Source organism: Geospiza fortis, unplaced genomic scaffold (genome assembly GCF_000277835.1).
Source record: "Geospiza fortis unplaced genomic scaffold, GeoFor_1.0 scaffold12, whole genome shotgun sequence".
NCBI lineage: Eukaryota > Metazoa > Chordata > Aves > Passeriformes > Thraupidae > Geospiza > Geospiza fortis.
This window is the reverse complement of record NW_005054323.1, coordinates 2,872,962-2,892,679: the sequence shown is the minus strand read 5'-3', so window position 1 is coordinate 2,892,679 and position 19,718 is coordinate 2,872,962. Positions and strand designations below refer to the sequence as shown.

The following is a 19,718-nucleotide window of genomic DNA, read 5'->3' as shown; positions in this document are numbered from 1 at the left end:
TATACAACCCAATTTTACATAATTTCAGCCTCTGTAAATTCAGAGCTTTATTAATGACTTTTTAATGATCATGCTTAATATTAACCTTGGTTTTGATAAATGAGAGAATTCATCATGCACTATTAAAGCTATTCCACGTTCAATCTGTGTAGTAAAGTTGTTTGATGGTGCTGCTCCAGAAAATACATGAACACCTTAATAATTACAGTAATGATTTTTTTTTGTTGTTAAAACCCCCTCAGATGAAGGGTAAAAATGTAGACTATCTCAATAGTGAAAAAAGATTGCCATCTGAAAACATTCATGGCTGAGAATGTTGCAAGAACTGGATGACCTGAAATATAAAAGGCAGTACAGAGAGTTTAAAGTAGCTCAGCCTACACAGGTATAAAAGGTAATTTGGATGTGTAAAGCCAATACTGGAAAAGCCAAGGCTTAGAAAGAAGTGTAAAGGGAGAAAATCATGTGCCTCAGGAACTCCATTGACATGAAGCATGGTAAAATACTGTGTTAGGCAGCCATCAGAGAAAGCTATTGGATAGCTGATACTGAGAAGAACAGTGTGTTCACTATGAAAGATAGTTTCAATGAACTGTGTTAACAAGTGTGCAAGTACTTGGCTTAGATAAACAGGTTAGATAAGTATTTAGGTGAGTTAGATATTTTTGAATGCTCTAGACCTGGTAAGTTAAAATACTTGAAAAGATGCTTGCAGCAATGTGAGATGTATGCAGTTATGAGTTATCTTTGACAAGAAGTGAAATGCCAGTGACATATCCAGTATTGAGAGACCAAAACAATTGTTTTATTGCAGTTCATGATGCTATTTTTCAGTGTTTTGGTCAGACCCTCTGTACTGCCCTTTAAAAAACTTAAATCTTGATTAACTTGGGAGACTTGTGTGTTAGGTAATGTCTCAAGCGTGTCTTACTTAACATAACTTATTATTTGAGTAGCTGGTGTCTCTTTTTGGAGTAGCTGTGTTAGTAAGATGATATAGGCAGATAATTGCATGTTTGTGAGCACACAAACACTTTTTTTTTCTGTCTACAACTATTATTATAGTGAAAGACAGCTACTTTTGTTTATTTTGCATTGTCTAGATAGAGCAGGTGCAACCTCCTCCCCTCCCCTTACATAACAGTAATTTGAATTCACTTGAGGGATACATAATGTCTAGTAGTTTTTACTGTCTTTCACGATCCATTTTACAATAGATGTCAATAGATGAGGTATTTGGCAGACACTGATCCTCAAAGGCTTGCAGCTTGTCTCTAGAGGGTATGCTTAAACAGAAATAATTAACAGCACAAACAGAAGTGGGAAATGACTAGCAAAAGCAGCTGTTTGTGTTAAGTGATCAGAGGTATTCACAAGCTGACAATGTTGTTGGAAAAAAGCAGATATTTTGTTGAAATATTTGAGCAGGAGTGTTGGATACTGATCAGATACTAGCTAAGGTATTTGCATTTTCTGATCTTTCCTCTCTCTCTTGTCTGCTTTCCTTCCCCTGCTCTTTTATTTAAAGTCAGCAGAAAGTGATCAATTAGGTAAAATCTCCAGGATTTTTATGTAGATTAATTTTCTTCCCCCCCTTTATCTTTTGTTTACAACCATAACAAAATTTCTGTTATGCCTCTTTGGTGAAGTAGTTTACTAGATCTCTTTTTGCAAGCTGAATCCTTGGTAGTAGATGTTGGTTCATGCATTTAAATTAATGAATTTATATTGAGTATCTAAAATTAATATGATAAAGCTATTTTTCTAGAATTTTGACAGCTGTTTTATTTTGTTGAATTATTCACATTGTCCAGAGATCAATAAATCTAAAAGTTTGCTTTATAAAGTAGCCTAAATAAATTCTAGACTTTTCTGTAGATACTTATAACTGGTCTGGCTTTTATTATTGTTTTGGCTTGCAGCCTGTATGTTTAACCTTAGGTATTTATACAACTCCAACTACTTGTACATACAGTTTCTAAGGTTGCTTAGTTGGGTACTTTTTAATCATGCATTGGATGCATTTCTGACATCAAAACATTTAGTTGCTCCCAACAGGAGGACACCAGCCCTGCCAAAAAAACCCAACCAACCATCACCAAAACTGATAATCAAATCTTGATGTATTTTCTGATTTTTGCAATTAAAATCTACTGTCAATAGTCCAAGGCTAATTCATTAACTGTTTTACATCCTGTAACTAGGGTTTATTCTCTGGTTTTCCTCCTTCTGTTTGTGGGGGCTTCTGGTTTTTTTGCCTCCAATCTCCAGCAGAATGATAAGGATTTATGGTAATGTACTTCTATCTACATTTCATTGCAAGGGAAATGGCTACATGTGGTAGAGACTAAATTTTGGTAGCGAAGGAGAATGCTGGCAGGGTCAATAACTGCATTTCAAATCCTGAGCATCAGAGTTGGTTGCAAGCTTTGCAAGTGTTGTGGCTTTGGAAATATTTCCCGTTTACTGCAGGAATGTTTAGTCAGTGTCTTGGGCTCTCTCTCAAGTGTAGGAAAAAGAAAGATTACATCAATACACAAAATCTAGTGCTGTTTAGTAGACTTTTGTATGCTTTGATGGGCCATTTGCTGTGAACAGACTATAACAAGGTTCTTGTTAGTAAACTGTTGTATTTTAGTGAACATGTTTCAGTAATTGTATACTAAAATTCAGGTGCCTGGGGTTCTACTAATTTCTTCTAGTGATTCTTAACTAAAATATCAATCTTTTTGATTGTAAAATCATGTGATTGTAAAACCAAGTGATTTTTTAAAATTGTAAAATCATAAGCAAAAACAGTGAAGCATTATGTACCTCACTTCCAAATCCCAGCATTTAATGTAGAAATTTCAAAAGCTTCCTGTTTGAGATATTATTGATTCTCTGTTTATTATCTGCCATTATAATGTGAATTCTCAAATAAAATGAGAAATAGTTCTGCCATCATAAACCATTGTTTGTAAATGTTTAAAATAATCCTTACTCACTTCGCAGTATTTTGTTTTTGGAAGCATCTGGGCAGCCAAATTGTTGTAGCTTGAGTTACTGTGCCTCTGCGGAACTGTGGTATGTGTCGAACTTTTGATAGATGAGAGGGAATGTTTACATAGCCATCAGTGAAAGTGAAGAGACCCATCAGTGAAAGTGAAGAGACTCAACCCATTTAAACAGCTTCATGTGCCATGTAGCCTTACAGTTTCCTTCTGAATGTTTTTAACATGACTCAACTGACCTGCAGAAGTTGCACCTCATGCCTGGTAACTTGGTTACGAACCTGAACCTTTGCTCTGGATACCATTAGAATTACTTGCAATGAATACAATTGCAATTAATGATGTCTTCTTGAAGAAGCAATCTGGGTTTTTTTTTTTTTTTTGTGTGTTAAAATGGTCTCTGTGGAGTAAGATTTATCAAGGAATAAATTTAGAATGGAATTGAACCAATGGTATATAAAACTATCACCTTGTTATTGCCTACAAAGACTATATAGTTCTAGTTCCTAGAGTAGTTAACAGACTGCTTTTGGAAATGCTCTCTTTGGTTATTTTTTTTTCCCCCTTTTCAGTTGTTCCTGTCAATGTGTGTATATTTTAAGGCTTAACAGCAGCGGCATCAGCTGTCAAAAGCCATCCTTCTGCATGTAGTATTTCTCTGGAGAGGCTGATGTTAGCTCATGTCAGATGTATACACTTCCACTGGAAAGTGATTATAAATTGCTGCAATGAATAAATTAAAACATTTAAACCTTCATAGTATTTTGTGAGTGCTATGAGATGGGTGGATTAGTTGACCTGATCAGTTCTTCCATAACAGTTCAACAACTTGAGCCAATTCCTCTAGTGTATATGCTTTTGAGATTTGGGTCCAGTTTTCCAAAATTGGTGGTACTTTGAACAGTTCTTGATTGCCATTAGCGCTATATAACTGCAAGAGTATTCTTACAATTGGAGCTCCTATTTCCCCATACATTTTGCTATTTCTAACATGCATCCCGAAAGAAAAGCATTTTTGGTCAATTCAATCTTTGTTTGCAGCCTCAAGTTGTATTCCTTTCCAGGCCTGTAATCTGCTTCTGGTTTCTGGAATCTCATTTATGTCACTGCTCAGCTGTATCAGATGTCTGTTCCATGTGCATGTGTAAATGCCATGCAACTAGTATGAAAGTAACCATCACAGAAGCTCCATTCTTCTTGTAGATTTTGCAGAAGACATTTCATTGGACTGTGTGCATGTTTAAGTAATGAGTTTTCTGGGGCAAGTATTCCTTTTGTTATGGCAAGCGTTCAACGTAAAGTATATTGTAAAACTGATCTTGCAATTTAAATTTTCTTTGTTCACAGTATACTGAATTTCTCTCCTTAAAAATTAGATTACTGAAATACTTCCTGTGAATTTTTGTAGGCCTATAAATAAAACTGGCAAGAATAAGATCTTTTGAGGGCTAAAATTCCACTCACATTTACTGTTGCTAGATTTCTATAAGGATAGGAAACAGATGGTTGAGGAAAAAGAAGCTAACTTTAGATTTCAAAATGGGTTCTTACAAAATTGAGACAGGGTTTTCCAGCATCTTTACTTTTAGTAATTTTAGTTTATTTTCATGGACATGCAAGCACCATGAGACAATCATAGATATTATTTTGTGGAATGATTAATCATCTTTTATGGTCTTAATCATCTTTTATGGATATTTGATATGTAGGCTGTGGGTCTCTCCACAGTAGAAGTTTTGGGAACCATAGGTCATGGACCACTATGGTGCCCCGCTGTGAAGGGGAAGGAAACACCCAAAATTTGTAGATACCTGTGGACAAAAAGGAACAGCAGAAGTTTGTGTGTCTGTAAAAACTTAAGAAGTTTTGTTAATAAATTATACACACAGTGTGAAAGTTGGTGTAAATTAGTCCCTTACAGTATAAACACATGGTAATAAGTCTTGGATAAGGGATGGGTAAAAGAGAGGAGAGAGAGACACACAGAGATTAAAGTGCAGTACAGAGAAAGAAAGGAAGGAAGGAACATTGGCAGTCCTGACTCCAGTGTCAATGCAGCTGATGGAGTGTCCAGGGTCCTGGGGCACAGATGTGTTCAGGTTTGATTCTGGGTACCTTTATACAGTTAAGATTTCTCTGCTATGGAGCTAATTTGCTTGTTTACTGTGCAAGCGAGTTATCATTTGCAGTTTGTTCTTCTAGACCTTTCTGGAAATGGGTCAGAGTTCTTCCCTTCATACTGGATTGACCTTAGGTTGACAGTCTATGCCTACTTCTTGACCTCATTCCTTATTTTGTGCTCTATTTCAGGAGCCAGAACATAGACCTTTGTCCAAGAAGAGTTCTGGCTTACATCTGTATGGCCTCCTTTTCCTGCCACATCCCATTCTTTCTCATGACATGTTCTTACCAACTAATCTTGGTTGACTCCACTGCCGTCCTCCATTTGTGTTTGAGATGTACATTAGGCCCCTTGTCTTCTAGGCTTCTGTAACCCACTGATTCAGACTTTGGGACTTGCAGTGTGTACCACTTCACTTATTCCAGTTTTTCTTGTTGCCTTCTTTTAGGAGCTGTAGCACTGAAAAATCTGGAAATAAAAGAAAATGCGCTGGTAAGCTAGTGAAAATAACAATAATACTTGCAAAAATTATTCCTGAGCTATGTTTTATGTGTTTAATGGGCTTAATGGGTTTATTGTGCATTTTTTGATTCTTATTTTAGAACACACTTTCTTTTAAGTGGAAGCTTACTGGCTTGCTTTCTCTGCACCTGTGTAGATTATTTGATTAATTTGAAATTAAATTTAAAGGGCAAAGTGTATACATTTTTTTTACCCTCTAAGAGACCTCTCAGCAATTGCTATAGGAATGTGCTTAGGTCAAGTGCAGTACTGAAAGACTTTTTTTTTGCCATAGCTCATGAAGCTAGAACTTTGTTTTTGGTAATGTATTTAGCCTAATATAGCATAACAGTCTAATTTGGTAACCAAACGCTTGCTTATCTATTATGCTGACTTTTTTTTTCTGTGGTTGACAGGTAAGTTTGTTAAGGTTATCATGATACCTTTTCCTGCATTGGAACATATCACAAGTTGCTGAATTGAGATTAAATTTTCTAAACCTCTTTCTTTCAGAGTCAGTTGGATGTGCCATTTAAAGTTAAAGCAGGACATATTAGTAAGTTGCATTTTATCTTGTACACATGCAGGAGTTTCTAAAAGTATTCTCTTTCCTTGCAAGTGACTTTAGGCATCCTAAACAAGTAATTTCCATATGTTTGTTGATTTGCACACTTTGTGCAGTCTGAAGTTGTCTCTTCTGAAAAGAAACTTTGAGGAAGCTCCTTTCAATAAAGTATACTGGAGTCTTGTTTAATCATTTCAATATTGACGAGAAAATAGCCCAACACAGCAAAGATGAGCAATTGGGCAGGACTGGATCTTGTTCCTTGTCTTAACAAGATTCCACAACTGATTTTTACCTTTCACTTGCCTTTTCATCTGCTTCCTTCCTTGTTTTTGCTAAAATAAAAAGTTTTCTTGTTGCAACTTGATTGTCTTGTAAAAGTGGTTTCTTAAAGTAAACTGAGTCTAAAGCCATATGCTTCCTTTAAATCGACCCTGGAGTAATGTGTTTTCTGTGACTGCTTTAGTATTTTATTAAAATTTGCACTTGGGAGGCACTTAACCTCATGATCCCTGTGTTCACAAAACCTAGTATATAGCTGACTGATGATGTGTGAGCTGCCCGTGTGCTTTTCTTGTTTCTGAAGATGCTGCAGTGGATTTTCAAGGGGGGAGACATTGCTGTTGAGAAGGAGGAATGTATTTCAAGGAGATAAAGAAAGACTGTAGACTTGATAGTTCTACTCGCGGAAAAACATCTCACATTGTTTGTGTATTGTGTAAGAAAATACAACTTAACTGAGGTGTCTTTTGCCTCAGGTGCTCTGGGGTAATTTCTGTCCAGTATAATAATAATTGTTAAAGTAATTTTGTGTTCAATATCAATTATCTTTGAATTTCTTTTTTAGCCAGCTATTTAATTGCATGCTTCGACCTTTTTATTTTGTGTTTGTAGGTCAACTTAACCTACAGATTCCATGGCAAAACCTTTATACTCAACCTGTTGAGGCAGTCCTTGATGGAGTTTATTTGCTTATTGTGCCCACAGCCAGTAAGTTAATGTATAGGAAGAAGTGACTGAATTGGTGGGGTTTCAACATTATCTGGAATGGGTTCATACTGGTTTTGTGACCTTTATTCTTAGCAGATACTTTTAGCAATTACAATTAAATAATGGAGTGGAAGTCTTTCAGTAACTTAGGTTTCATAATCAAATTTTTTTTGCTATGTTACTGTTGCATGTAACTGTTACAAAAAATAAAAATTACAGCTTTTGAAACAGTATCTTTAAAAAATATATAAGGCTTTTTGGAATTATACATTTTTACTTTATGTGTTTAGCCATAAAATATGATGCTGAAAAAGAAGCCAAGCAGTTCTTGGAAGCAAGACAAAGGGAATTGCAGAGAATAGAAGAGGCCAAGCAAAAGATTGCTGACCAAGGTAAGGGTGGGAAGAGCTAATGAAAGTGATGCTGCTTCTTTCTTTAATTCAGAGAGATGCAGATTTTGTCAATGTCTTCTAGAATCTTGTTTTTCCCTTGTTCCTTAAAAACCTATTAGTTATGTTTTTTTAGGTATAATTGCCATCAGTATTGCAGAACCAGCATTCATTCTGAAAATAAAAAGTTTTGAGTGTTGGTGTGATCTGATATAAATTAGGCTTTTGAAATACTGCTTTTTTTATCATATGTCATCTGACATTTTCTTCCTCTTTCATAAGAAAGAGTTTGTTTCCAATGTCAAAGCATTTTTACCAATACAGCTTTTTAAAGCTTTGTTACAGTTTGTTCTTCATTACATGCGCATTCTAATCTTTTTAATTTCAACTTCTGGTACTTCCGGGAAGTGTGATTTGCTCCCCTAGAGTATTGGTGGGTGCTGGTCATACTTTTGAACTACCTGATTCTTCACTCTGCAGGTAGTAAAGCTAGGAAACCTTCTAATCTGCGAATGTAAATGTTGTAGATTATACAGAGAAAACATGTTTCTATACAACTGGAGTATAATGTAATAGAAAACACTGACGCTAAATGTATTGTGTTATTGTTTTGTCTAATTTTAAAAAATGTTGGAATGTAGACAAAATATTGTTTTCCTTTAACATAGATAAAGTAAAAGAAGAGAAACAAGACACTTTTGTAGAAAAGCTAGTTACTCAGGTCATCAAAAATCTTCAGCTGAAAATTTCCAACATCCATATTCGCTATGAAGATGATGTAAGTGCTTTTGTATATCTTACTATAAGGGGTTCTGCACTGTAATGTGAAATTGGGAACCTGTCTGGTTTCTTCTAGTTGCTTTTTATGTTGAAAGAATACTAGTAAAATTGTGGACTTTTATTAGTTTGATAAAAAAACCCAAACAAACTGAAAAAAAGCTTGGACCAAAATGTAAAGATACTTAAATTCTTAGCCAAATATATGCTTATAGAGTATGAAATAATTATTTTTTTGTCTTTTCATGTGTTCTATTAGATCACAAATCGTGATAACCCCTTGTCATTTGGGATTTCACTTCAGAATCTAAGTTTGCAGGTAATTTTATTTCTCGCTTTTTATCTGAAAAACATGTTAATATATACCAATAGGTGAAGTTGTGCTTTTGTGTATTGTGCTTTCTGGTACCATACTGTCTAATGGAAAATACACCTGTAATTATCAGCAATGTACAATGGTGTGATTTCCAATACACTTTACTATATTTGGGCTGTTCATTCTGAATATTTTACTGAAATGGACTTGAACTCCAAGAAAGGAAGTTACTGCCTGATAACAGGAAGTGGTGGGAAAGGAAAAAGAAAAAAAAAAGATGACATCTTTTTTTCAACTGGAGCTAATTTTTTTTTGATCTGTGAACTGCACTTTAAGGTGCTTAGAGTAGTAATCACAAGATGGTATGAAATTTTTTTCTGGAAGACTATGTAGTAGGATCAGTATGTTGGTTGCTGAGTTGCTCTAATTTAGTAATTTTTGCTGTCTAACTGCTAGTTTTAAAGAAAGTATGTCCTAAGTAAATGTTACTTTCTTGAATGAAATGGTGGTTTCGTGAATGCTTATTCCTAGCACATTAAAGGGTCTTCTTTAGGCTCAAACTAAAATTGATTTTTTCCAGAATTATAAATGAAATCTATCCCTTGTTTATCTCTGTCCAAAGAGCCTGTCCAAAAATATTATTGGTGTAAAGGAAAACAGTTTACAATAATGAAAGCAGAATCTTAGAGTATCTTTGGTTCTTGTGTGCAGCCTATCAGAGTACATACATGTACATATTATTGGAGGAAGTAGCCTTTTCAAGCTTTCACTTAAAGTAATGCATTAATCATCTTAAATCAGAAGATTGTATTCCATTATTTTCCATGGCATTTAATTACGATGATGTTACTGTCATTTTTTGTAGTTTGTTTCAGTTGTAACAATTTGGTGAATTATAGATACTGGAGTATTTTTGTTTAATTCTCATTTCAGACCTCGGATAAGAATTGGAATCCATGTTTACATGATGAAACTGCCAAGTTGTTCCACAAGGTACAGTATAGACAGTATGTTAAAGAAAGACTTCCGAATAAAACAAGCTGCATTAGAGTTTCAGAAAGTAAGATCAAGAAAACATGTAACTGTGTAGGCTCTATAGCAAAAGTAACATTCTGAATATTTTTATTCATCCAGACTTTGTGAAATCCAAATTATTAATTTAAGATTTGTGGATACCAATATATATGTTCTGTTGTGTTTTCAGCTTGTGCGACTGGATAACCTTTTTGCTTATTGGAATGTGAAATCAGAGATGTTCTACCATGGTGGTTGTGATGAATCATTGGTAAGATAGTGTATCTAGTCTTCTAGTTGAAACTGGGAAGCGGAGTAAAAAAACCTTTTTTTACTCTGCTTCACATGCTTCACATTCAGGCCTGCTTCTTTTTGTGTCAATGTCCTGGGGAATTGTTTGGAACTAAAAGGTTTTTTTAGGAAAAAACAGTATATGTTAAGGCTTTTATGTGGTGAAAGTGTAATGCTCATCTGAGAAAGTTAAAAAAGCCAGTATTGTGCCAGTAACAGAATTTAGACAATTAATGGTCATCTTACCAGTGTTCAGTGATTTTTATTAGCTAAATATAGACATATCATTCTGTTAAAAACATAGATGAGTGTTTTGAATTTTACTTTGAGTCAGAGGGATTATCTGTTTAAAAATGCTAACATTTTGTACTTTAAAAACTTTATCTGGAAATAGAAGTGCAACTTACTGTTCACTCCATTGCGTGTCTAGGTTAACTTAAAACAGGGAGTTGCCAGCCACAACATGATTCCAGATGGTTATGATTTTGGTAAGTGTTATTTAATTGTAATATTAATTTTTAATTGTAATTTGTACTTCATCTCAGTGGTTATCACTTTGGCTGTTACTCAAAAATCTTATTAAGGAGTGCAGTTTAAGCCTGGAAGAGTAACTGTCTTTCTGACAGTGAATACTGTATTGTTTAGGTATATAAAAATAGTCTTGATAAAAGTGAATCTTGAGTCATGTATCATTCTAATAGAATGTCATACATAGTAGATTCTCATTGTTAACATCTTTTGCTTAATTCCTTTATTTTAGAAGTTTAGCAACAACATACGTGTTGTGTAAGTTTGGTGAATTCAGATCAGTTTGAGTATGTTTTTGAGGTCACCTGCTTTATGCAAGCTGTCTTTCTTTCATGAGAAGTAGAAATAGTAATCACACAGCTTTGAAACACTGATTTCTTTTTTTTTTTTTTTGTGCGAATATTGCAAGTTATATTGCTTTGAGTATTACTTACTTAAGTCTGAAAATCACATTGACATCACTCAAAAATGGTGATAGTTTGCTTTCCATTGCGTGGAAAATACGTGGTTTGTGTTTATCATGTGTTATCTGTGTGACTGTTTAGAAACTGTTCACAAGTCTGAATGGCCTTGGAAGTGGCTAGTTCTCCAGCAGGAAAATCCTCAGTTCACTATAGCCAAGGTTAAAAAAGGCACTGTCAGTTTTATGCTGCTACCTTCCCCTAAAAGAGTCTCTATGTTGACTGAGAGAGAACTATCTAGTAATTTCTTCTGATTCCTTACCCCACTTTTTTGGTTGCTGGATTTGATTCTTTTAGCAAGAAAACAAGTATTAAACATTGTAAGTGGTTTAAGTCTTTATGTGGTAAGTTCAAAATGGGTGTATGTAAAGCTCAGGATTCAAGATTTACTTTCTTAAAATTCAGCAGTGCCATCAGAGATGCTGACCATGGTGGTGTACAGTGGTAGATGAAAATTTGGTCCCATTTGGGGCAAGTCTTTAAAATTGTAAAACTTTGATAGGAAGGTAATAAGCATGAAGTCTAATTTTATCACTTCATGTAAATACAAACGTTATACTTATGTATAAGAACCATTAAAAAATGAATTTTAGGAAGCTAAATACAGGGAGAAAATTAATTGAAATGCTACCATATAGAGGTGTAGCTAAAAGTTTCATGGCTTTTTCTTGCAAAAATGCATGTTTCCACTACTGTGAACCTTTCAGAGAATTTGGAATATTTGATATGTAGGTAATGTATCAGTAGTTTTGCTGAGATTAAAGAAATCATATATGAAAAAAAATGATTTACACGAACTCAGATAATACAAAGATTCTTACTGTTGGATCAACTACTGAAACGGATGAAAATATTGAACTAAACAGGGCTTCAAAAGCCTGATATTTCCAAACTGTAACAGATAAAATATTTCTGCTCTGGATGTTTTTTCTTGTGATGTGCCTCACTTTTATGTAGAATGCATATTGATTTTGTTCCATGCTTACTTGGGCTTGAAATTAGAAATATGGAGTGTTTGGTTTTAACCATTGATGTGTGTATAATTTGTCAAAGAGTTAAGCATTTGTAACGGCAACAACAACAACAAATCTTAAGAAGTAAGAGTTCCTATAGTGAAATAAATGCTATATTTGGAACTGTCTTGTACTATAAGTGTATCAGAACCAAAAAAGATCCCATTTGTTACAAATGTAAACTATTTATTGAAACATCTGTATGTAATTCAGTGTACAGGAAAGTTTGTGGTGGTGCTCTGCAAAAATTTGGTAAATGTTGCCAGAGTGAAACTGAAAATTGAGATTGTATTCTATTTTAAGTTGTGTTGGTGCAGTTCATGTTTTTCAAGTCTAGCATTCTAAAACTAATGGTCTGGCATAATTTGAGATAAGTATATGTATAATTTATTGCAGTCTGAAATAATTTAATTGCACTTTTTATATCAACTTGTATTTTTTAGTATTCCGCCCCATTTCAGCTAAAGCCAAGCTCCTTATGAATCCTCGATCTGATGTTGACTTTTCATCACCGAAAATAGATCTAGATGTAAACTTACAGGATATAACTGTTGAATTCAATAAGCCACAGGTACCAGTTATTTTTCTGAAATTGTATGTAATGTAGTAAAAAAGTTAGTTTGCAAGAATTAAGAAAGGTGGTCTGAAATTTTATAGTGTACATGTAGAATTTATTAACTTAGTCTTGGTTTTTTTTGAAACTGATTTTCTCTTTGAAGAGAAGCTTGATAGCTGTTGTTCTCAGAAAGATAATCATGCTCAGTTTGAATTTGTTTGCCTAGTACTTCAGTGTTATGGAGCTCCTTGAGTCTATTGATATGATGACTCGAAATCTGCCATATAGGAAGTACAGACCTGATGTTCCAGTGCACAACAATGCCAAGATATGGTAGGTAACCTTACACTTTGAAAATAATTTTTTCGTTATTAACCTGAAATAATTACCAAGGAATTGCTTCTTTCTTAAGGAGGTTAGAAATAATTTCATTCTGAAAGGAAGTATTTTGTTTTTAGTATTCTTTTTAAGCTAGTATTGTAGGAAGTTGATGAGGACCTCATCAAACCAAAGCTGTGGACACAATATTTGAAAACCTGTGATTGCACTCTTAAAGACCAATATCAGAAACTTAAGTCTGATAGTATTTTTGTGTCATAAATTTGTTTAAGTGAAAGCCCCCCTGTTACATGTTAGGTAGCTCTACAAGAACATAGCTATTACCTAAAACCAGGCAAACCTTTGCAACACAGGTGGCAAGGATCTGATTTCTTTTCAGAAGATTCCTTAAAAATATATTTTTATTACTCTCAGACATGCATGCATAGATTTGACAGCAATCTGTCAACATTATATGGTGAAAGAGTAAAATTCTTAGATTTCTCAGCTCAGAAGTATGCTATTAGTCAGGGGATTTCGCTCTTGACAACTTGAATTTGTATTAAGTGACAGTCTGCAAAGCTATAGGAGTCTTTTCAATATACCAAAAGAAAGATAAGCTATACATTTGTCTTTGCTTTTAGGTGGAAATATGTTATTGATGGCGTCCTTAAAGTAAATGTTCAACCTAAACTCCAAATGTGGTCATGGGAACATATTTCACATCATAGGAAGCAAGTGAAGAACTATAAAGAGTTGTATAAAACAAAGATAACATCAAAAAAAACTAGTGAAGAAATCTTAAAATTGTTGGAGGTTAGTAACTTTCTGTTGAAGGCTTAAATATTGTTCATATTGATACTTGTTCAAACTTGAATGTTAAAATGTTCCTCAATCTCCTCTAAGTTAAAATAAAATTTTCAGTGGCCATATTTGCAACTTGTCACTAGCTTTCTTTGTTAGTAGTATTAACAAATACATGAGGTGAATCTTTAAATTAGAAACTGCAAGAAAAAACAGCTTAAGCTGGTGTGCTGTTCTTTTCCAGGTTTGTTTTAAATTTTCAGACTGAGCGAATTAACTTGGATTGCACTAATTGAAGTGCTTGCTGTTGTTTCCTGTAAAACTGAGCTGTGGAATGTAACAGTTGTTGAATTGTCAAAAATAATGATGTCTCATCTCTTTTCTAGGAATTTGAAAAGACCTTGGATATTTTTAACATCACTTTAGCAAGGCAACAAGCAGAAGTTGAGGTAAAATTGCATCATTTAAATGAGTCTATGAATAACTGAAACATAAGGTTGTGGAGATTTTAGGCAGACACCTTTTAGCTATGGTGATTGAATTGTGTACAATACAGTCTTTCAATTTTCCTTGTTCATGGTTTTTTATTATAAGGCATAGTTAGTTTTTCAGCTTGTAATTAAACAAAAATTAAATAACTCTACATGCTCTTCCTTCAAAATGAACTGATCTTGGATAAATCAATTTCTATTTCTGGTGGGAAAGATCTGTGTGGAGAATGTGGCCAAAGGATGATGGAAGTTAAATGGAAACACACCCAAAGCTGTCCCTCCTCGCAGCAGCCTATGCTATTAGTTTATTCTTTTTTTTCATGAAACTGTGTTACATTGAGTGATCACCTGTACAATGTTGACTCTTTGAGAAGAGACGCAGTGTTTCTCTTTGCAAATGTTACTCAGAGTACAGCAAATGCAGAACACATTTAAGAAGATTAGTGCAATTAGGCAAGATAATGTGACTTGAGTAGTTACAGCTAATTTGTTAGCCTGGGTTTTCCTAGGTTAATGTACTGCTTAGTTATACATACAGTGTCCAAGTGTCTTTCTAGGTCACTGAAGTGAAATATTTGTAGTTTTTCTGAAATCTGTGATATTTCTCCATTAATAATTAAGGCACCTAAAAGTAAGCAGAATAAGAAGTTTACAATCTGAAAGAAGACAGTAATTAATAATTAAACTTTATAAAGCTCAGTTACTGCTTGTGGCAGTGCTTGAAAGCAATTTGATCTTTTTTTTGTTTTGGTATGTGAAATATATTAAATATAGTATAAATACAGTTGCTCCAGTCACAGATGTTGTGCTTCTAACCCAAAACTCTGAAGAGGAATCTGTAAATTTGATTTTTCCTTCTATTTGTCTGTATGTACACCCCCATTTGAATGCTTGTGTTCCCATTATCCAGGCTCTAACAGAACCAGAAGAAACATTCATGATTGTTCGCCTTCAGTTTGTCCAAACTGGAGTGCTTTTCAAGGGGTGGTGGAAGGTTTGGTTTTGGTTTAGTTCTCATTTGATTTTGGAATAGTCTTATCTTGTAGTGTATAGTTTCTCTTGGTTTTATCTCTTTCCTTCAACTTTTTGCAAGTTGATGGAAATTCTGAAATATTTTCTATCTAGTTTTGTTCTTCCTTCCCCCGGTGTGATTTTGCTGCTTACAAAGGTAATATCATATTGCATTCCTGACTACCTTCAAATCCCGAGTTTTAAGATTTCTGTGACACTTAGAAGTAGATTGCAAGACAATGAATTTTCAGGTTTTTGGGCTTTTAGTCTTGCATTTGAAAAATGTTAGAAGTACATCTTGAAAGATGTGCTGGCTGATTATCTGAATATATTTAATAGTATTGAAAATCAGGTCACAGTGATTTTAAGTTGTGTTCTGTCTCCATCTATCTGTCAGGATGCATCTCTTTTGTTGCTGTCAGGATGCATTTGTTTTTGTTGTTGTACCTTTGAAAAAGATTCAAAGGACTTAGATGAGAAAAATCTACTACTACTTTGGTATCCTGACAGTTAGCCTTAGGTCTGCCAGGTGTTTAAAGGAGCCCCCATTAGATCCTGGCTTAGTAAAGCCAGGCAGATGATCCTGCTGTTTGTGGAGCTTCTCTGTTTCTTAAAAGCATGCCTAAGAGTTGACTTTCAAGGGCTTACTTTTCTCTAGACCTTGAAATCAAGCTCCTCAGAAATCACGTTCATGATCAGAATGCTGATTTTCGGGCAACTTTGTAACCAGAAATTTATATTCCAAACCTCAGACCATTTTTGCTTTTTTATTGCGTTTGCAGTGCCAAATAGTAGCTTCAGCTTCAGTAGCTAAGCATCAAGTCTCTGTATCAGCTTGAGAAATGTTATCCTTTCAACCTAGGATAACTAGGATTTACTTCAGTAAGAACACAGGATAGAGTCATGGCATCATTTATGTTGGAAAACACCTGGAAGACCAAGTTCAACTATTAAGAGAAAATTGCTAAGTCTACCAGTAAACCATGTTCCAGAGCACCACATCTACGTGCCTTTTAAATACTTCCAGGGGTAGTGACTCCACCACATCCCTGGGCAGCTTGTTGCTTTGCTTGGCAACCTTTTCAGTGAAGACCCTTTTCCAAACAGCCAATATAAACCTCCCTGGCACAACTTGAGGCTATTTCTGCATGTTCAGTTGCTTGTTACTGGAGAGAAGTAACAGGAGGCTGACCTACCTGGCTACACCCATCTTTCAGGTAGTTCTCTCTGTTAGTCAAAAGAGTTACCTTGCTGATTAAGCTTTAAGTCTATGACTGCATTGATTACTTAACCAATGTAAGTGGAGGAGACGGAAAGTTCAAGAAGATTCTTCAGCAAATTTTTGTAGTTCCTATACTGCACAGATTTTTTTTCTTCATCTTTGCAGAAGTGCCTTCTGTCTGCAGTCTTTCTTTCCCTGGACTCTGGTGCCTACTTCTGCCTCGGACATGTGAAAGAGTCATAGCTTTAAGCATCACTTATTCTGCATGGCAGTTGTCCTTCAGCACCAACCCCTTAGTGTCCCAGAAACCTGTAATCTCACAGATTCAACCTTAGTTTATCTAAGGCCTGTCCATTTTTTCTTTGGGTCATTCACTTTGTAACATCTGCTTGCTGATATGGTAGCCTTTATAAAGGTTAATCTTTATAACCTTATAACCTTTATACAGAGGACTTTTGAGGACTTTGTTCAAGCTTCTTGTAGCTTTGTGCTGTTAAGCTGACATTCTGCATCATCTCTCTAAGGTGAATCAATAGTATAAATCTAGAGGTCTTTACATTTTTGTGGCGAGTCCTGCCTTCCTTTGTCCAATAGGTGTGTAGATGTGACAAGTCCCTACAGAGTACTGTTTTATAGTCAGCCGTTTTTTTTTCCTAATTGTGTTGCAGAATGCTGAGAAGGGATGTGAGTATGTGAATGCTGAGAAGGGATTCCTGTCTCGCTTCCACTAGAGTATCTTTAAATGTAGGGCTTATCTACAACTGATTGTATGTTTTTGGATTGTATTAGTCACAAAGAAAGTTAGTTTATGTGGATCACTATAGTTCTGAGAACAAATTTGTCTCTTGGATCACTTGATGTTTGTTTGCCATCCCCATGACAAACTTCCAGTGGTCAGTTTTGGATGTAGTCTACACTTCCTTTGAGGACCCAGTATTGGAATCATCACTGGCATCAGATGGGGCATCCACTAGTTGTGGAAATAGTGAGTGTGGGAGGAGGGAGGGCTTCCTTACTATTTTAACTATATGTATCACATGCAGGAATAGTTAGAGTAAATACTGTATTATGAGAGTAAATACTTCGTTAATTGCTTTGGGTATCCATCTTGAAGTGAAAAATATAGGGCTAATGTAAAATTTGGCCTGTGATGGCTATTTAATTGCTTATATATGTATTTTAAATTATTCTTTAGAAAATCAATACATAAAATGTTGTGGGTATTTTTATGGTGACAACTGGAGAGAAAATCTGCTATGCAAGAAATGTTTATTGACCTTTTACATGCTCTGTTCTTTCGTAAAGGTGGTTGTTATTATGCAAAATAAAATTGGTCCAATAATGCACTGTGTACTTGAAAAAGTCACTAGAAGGGAAACTAAATAAAAACATTTTGCTTTTTTAATACTTGTCTAATGATCTTTTGATAAGTTAGAGCTGCTCTGGGTCTATATTTTTCTTAGGAAAATGAATAAAAAAGCATGAAGAAAATTACTTATCTAAGTATTTTTTAAATTTAAGGCAACTAAGGCTGGATTGAAAATCAACAGGCCAGGAGTAAAACAGGATGATGAAAAGTCTGGTGGCTGGTTTAGCTGGATATGGAGCTGGTCGGGTGGAAAAAAAGATGAAAAAAACCAAGAAGTAAAGGGTTCAAGTATGACAATTTACTAGTATTCTTTTTGTTACTAGGAATCTTTTAGAGTCCTAGGTACCTAGCAGTGGAACTTGTTATCAAATTGTTGTACTGTATACATTTTCTCTTAGCCTTTTCTTTTGCTGATATAATTGTTAATTGCATGTAACAGAGGTTATACAATTGTACAACTCCTCCATAGTTACTTCTGAACTGTGTTCAATACAGTGGAAATTAATGGAATGTAAACAATTTTACTTGCATTCATTTTAAAATTTGCATATTTTATGCAATGTATGTTTGATATATGAGGCACCTAGTAAAGATTTTGGGACACAGAAAGTTAATCACAAAGGCTGCTTCTGTTGTTAGCAAGATAGGAAATAGAATAGGTAAGGAAAAAATTATAAGAGCATTTAAAGGATGCTTTAGATTTGCAAGACTTGGCTTTATACCCCAGGGTATTTTCTTTTACTAATTCAGGACAGTAATGTTGACAGTATCTACTCTATATTGTACAGCTACCAAGCACAGGAAAGTGTATAACAGTATTTGCATTTTTCAGATACTTATACTCAGTTTAACTAACCTCTTGAAATGTGGCAGGTCTTGAGCAGCTGATGACACAGGAAGAGAAGGCTAAACTTTATGCAGCAATTGGATATAGTGAAACAGCTGTGGATCCAACCCTTCCAAAATCAGTAAGTCATAGCTGGCTATATGGTATAGCTTCATCTACTAAAAAAAAAATCTATAAAGATGATAGGAAATCACTTTTAAATTACTTGAAGCTTTGTCTCTATATTTGGATATTGTTCTGATACCTTTTAATGAAGTTACTGCATGCTAGTTTTCTGCATCCTTAGATGCAGTTTTAGTATAGCGGTTACAAAGCTTACTTTTGGATATTCTGAAATAGTAAAGAATAAATTTTTACTTGCTCTAACAAGAATAAGATCATAAATGTAGTGTATTGTAGTTTAAATATGGAAGTATATTCATATATTATCTTACAATATTCAAAAGCTTTTTAAGAAAATGCACTAGGGAATTTTAATAAAGGATCAGGAAGTGCGCTGTAATCTAAAATATGAGTAATAGTAGTTGAGGTAGAATAAGGGATTATATATTATATAGAGACGATTCAAGGATTATACTGGGAAAGAGCAACATTTTGAACCATTTGGAAATAGTCTGATAAATCCTCTTATTGTGAGATACCAAGGATGATAATTGAACTGCTTCCTACCTCTGCATCAGAGGGTCTTTTTCTCAAAATTTGGTAAAGATATAAAAGACTCATATTTGTAAGGATACTCTACTCTTTAGTTTAGCCTGCCTCTTTGTAGACTTTTACACCAGCTATGATACAAGCTATGCACAAAAGCAGTAGTTTCAAACTTAGTTGTAGCTTTCATCTCTTCATAAATGGTATCATATTATGGATATTAATGTCTTTTATATTCCTATCTTGTTTTTTTGGCATATCTAGTATGAAGCCATGAAGTTCTCTGTGAACTTATTAAGCATGTCGATATCAATAAGAGAAAACAAGCAAACTCCTAAGCTAATAGAATTTGCATTAACTGACTTGAGTACAGTATTTACCCAACGACCAGGTGCACAAGCAATAAGGTGAGCTTTCTCTATCAAACTGGTTTCGCCTCTCATGAAATGATGATGATGATGACTAGTAGGCATTTTAATACTGTGTTAGGAT

The 19,718-nt window shown here is 34.6% G+C and overlaps 1 protein-coding gene across 1 annotated transcript in view; it reads left to right on the top strand.

The window, feature by feature from the left end:
• The first annotated feature begins 4,947 nt into the window (after nucleotides 1-4,947).
• Nucleotides 4,948-19,718, top strand: part of VPS13A (vacuolar protein sorting 13 homolog A) — a 99,690-nt gene continuing 84,919 nt past the window's right edge. Inside the window, exons 1-17 of the mRNA XM_031056872.1 lie at nucleotides 4,948-4,951; nucleotides 5,564-5,607; nucleotides 6,130-6,172; nucleotides 7,076-7,171; nucleotides 7,462-7,563; nucleotides 8,229-8,338; nucleotides 8,597-8,656; nucleotides 9,587-9,646; nucleotides 9,858-9,938; nucleotides 10,389-10,446; nucleotides 12,404-12,531; nucleotides 12,743-12,849; nucleotides 13,479-13,650; nucleotides 14,025-14,087; nucleotides 17,884-18,019; nucleotides 18,605-18,699; nucleotides 19,491-19,633. Coding sequence (XP_030912732.1) covers nucleotides 4,948-4,951; nucleotides 5,564-5,607; nucleotides 6,130-6,172; nucleotides 7,076-7,171; nucleotides 7,462-7,563; nucleotides 8,229-8,338; nucleotides 8,597-8,656; nucleotides 9,587-9,646; nucleotides 9,858-9,938; nucleotides 10,389-10,446; nucleotides 12,404-12,531; nucleotides 12,743-12,849; nucleotides 13,479-13,650; nucleotides 14,025-14,087; nucleotides 17,884-18,019; nucleotides 18,605-18,699; nucleotides 19,491-19,633 — 1,502 coding nt within the window. The remainder of the gene's footprint in view (nucleotides 4,952-5,563; nucleotides 5,608-6,129; nucleotides 6,173-7,075; nucleotides 7,172-7,461; nucleotides 7,564-8,228; nucleotides 8,339-8,596; nucleotides 8,657-9,586; nucleotides 9,647-9,857; nucleotides 9,939-10,388; nucleotides 10,447-12,403; nucleotides 12,532-12,742; nucleotides 12,850-13,478; nucleotides 13,651-14,024; nucleotides 14,088-17,883; nucleotides 18,020-18,604; nucleotides 18,700-19,490; nucleotides 19,634-19,718) is intronic.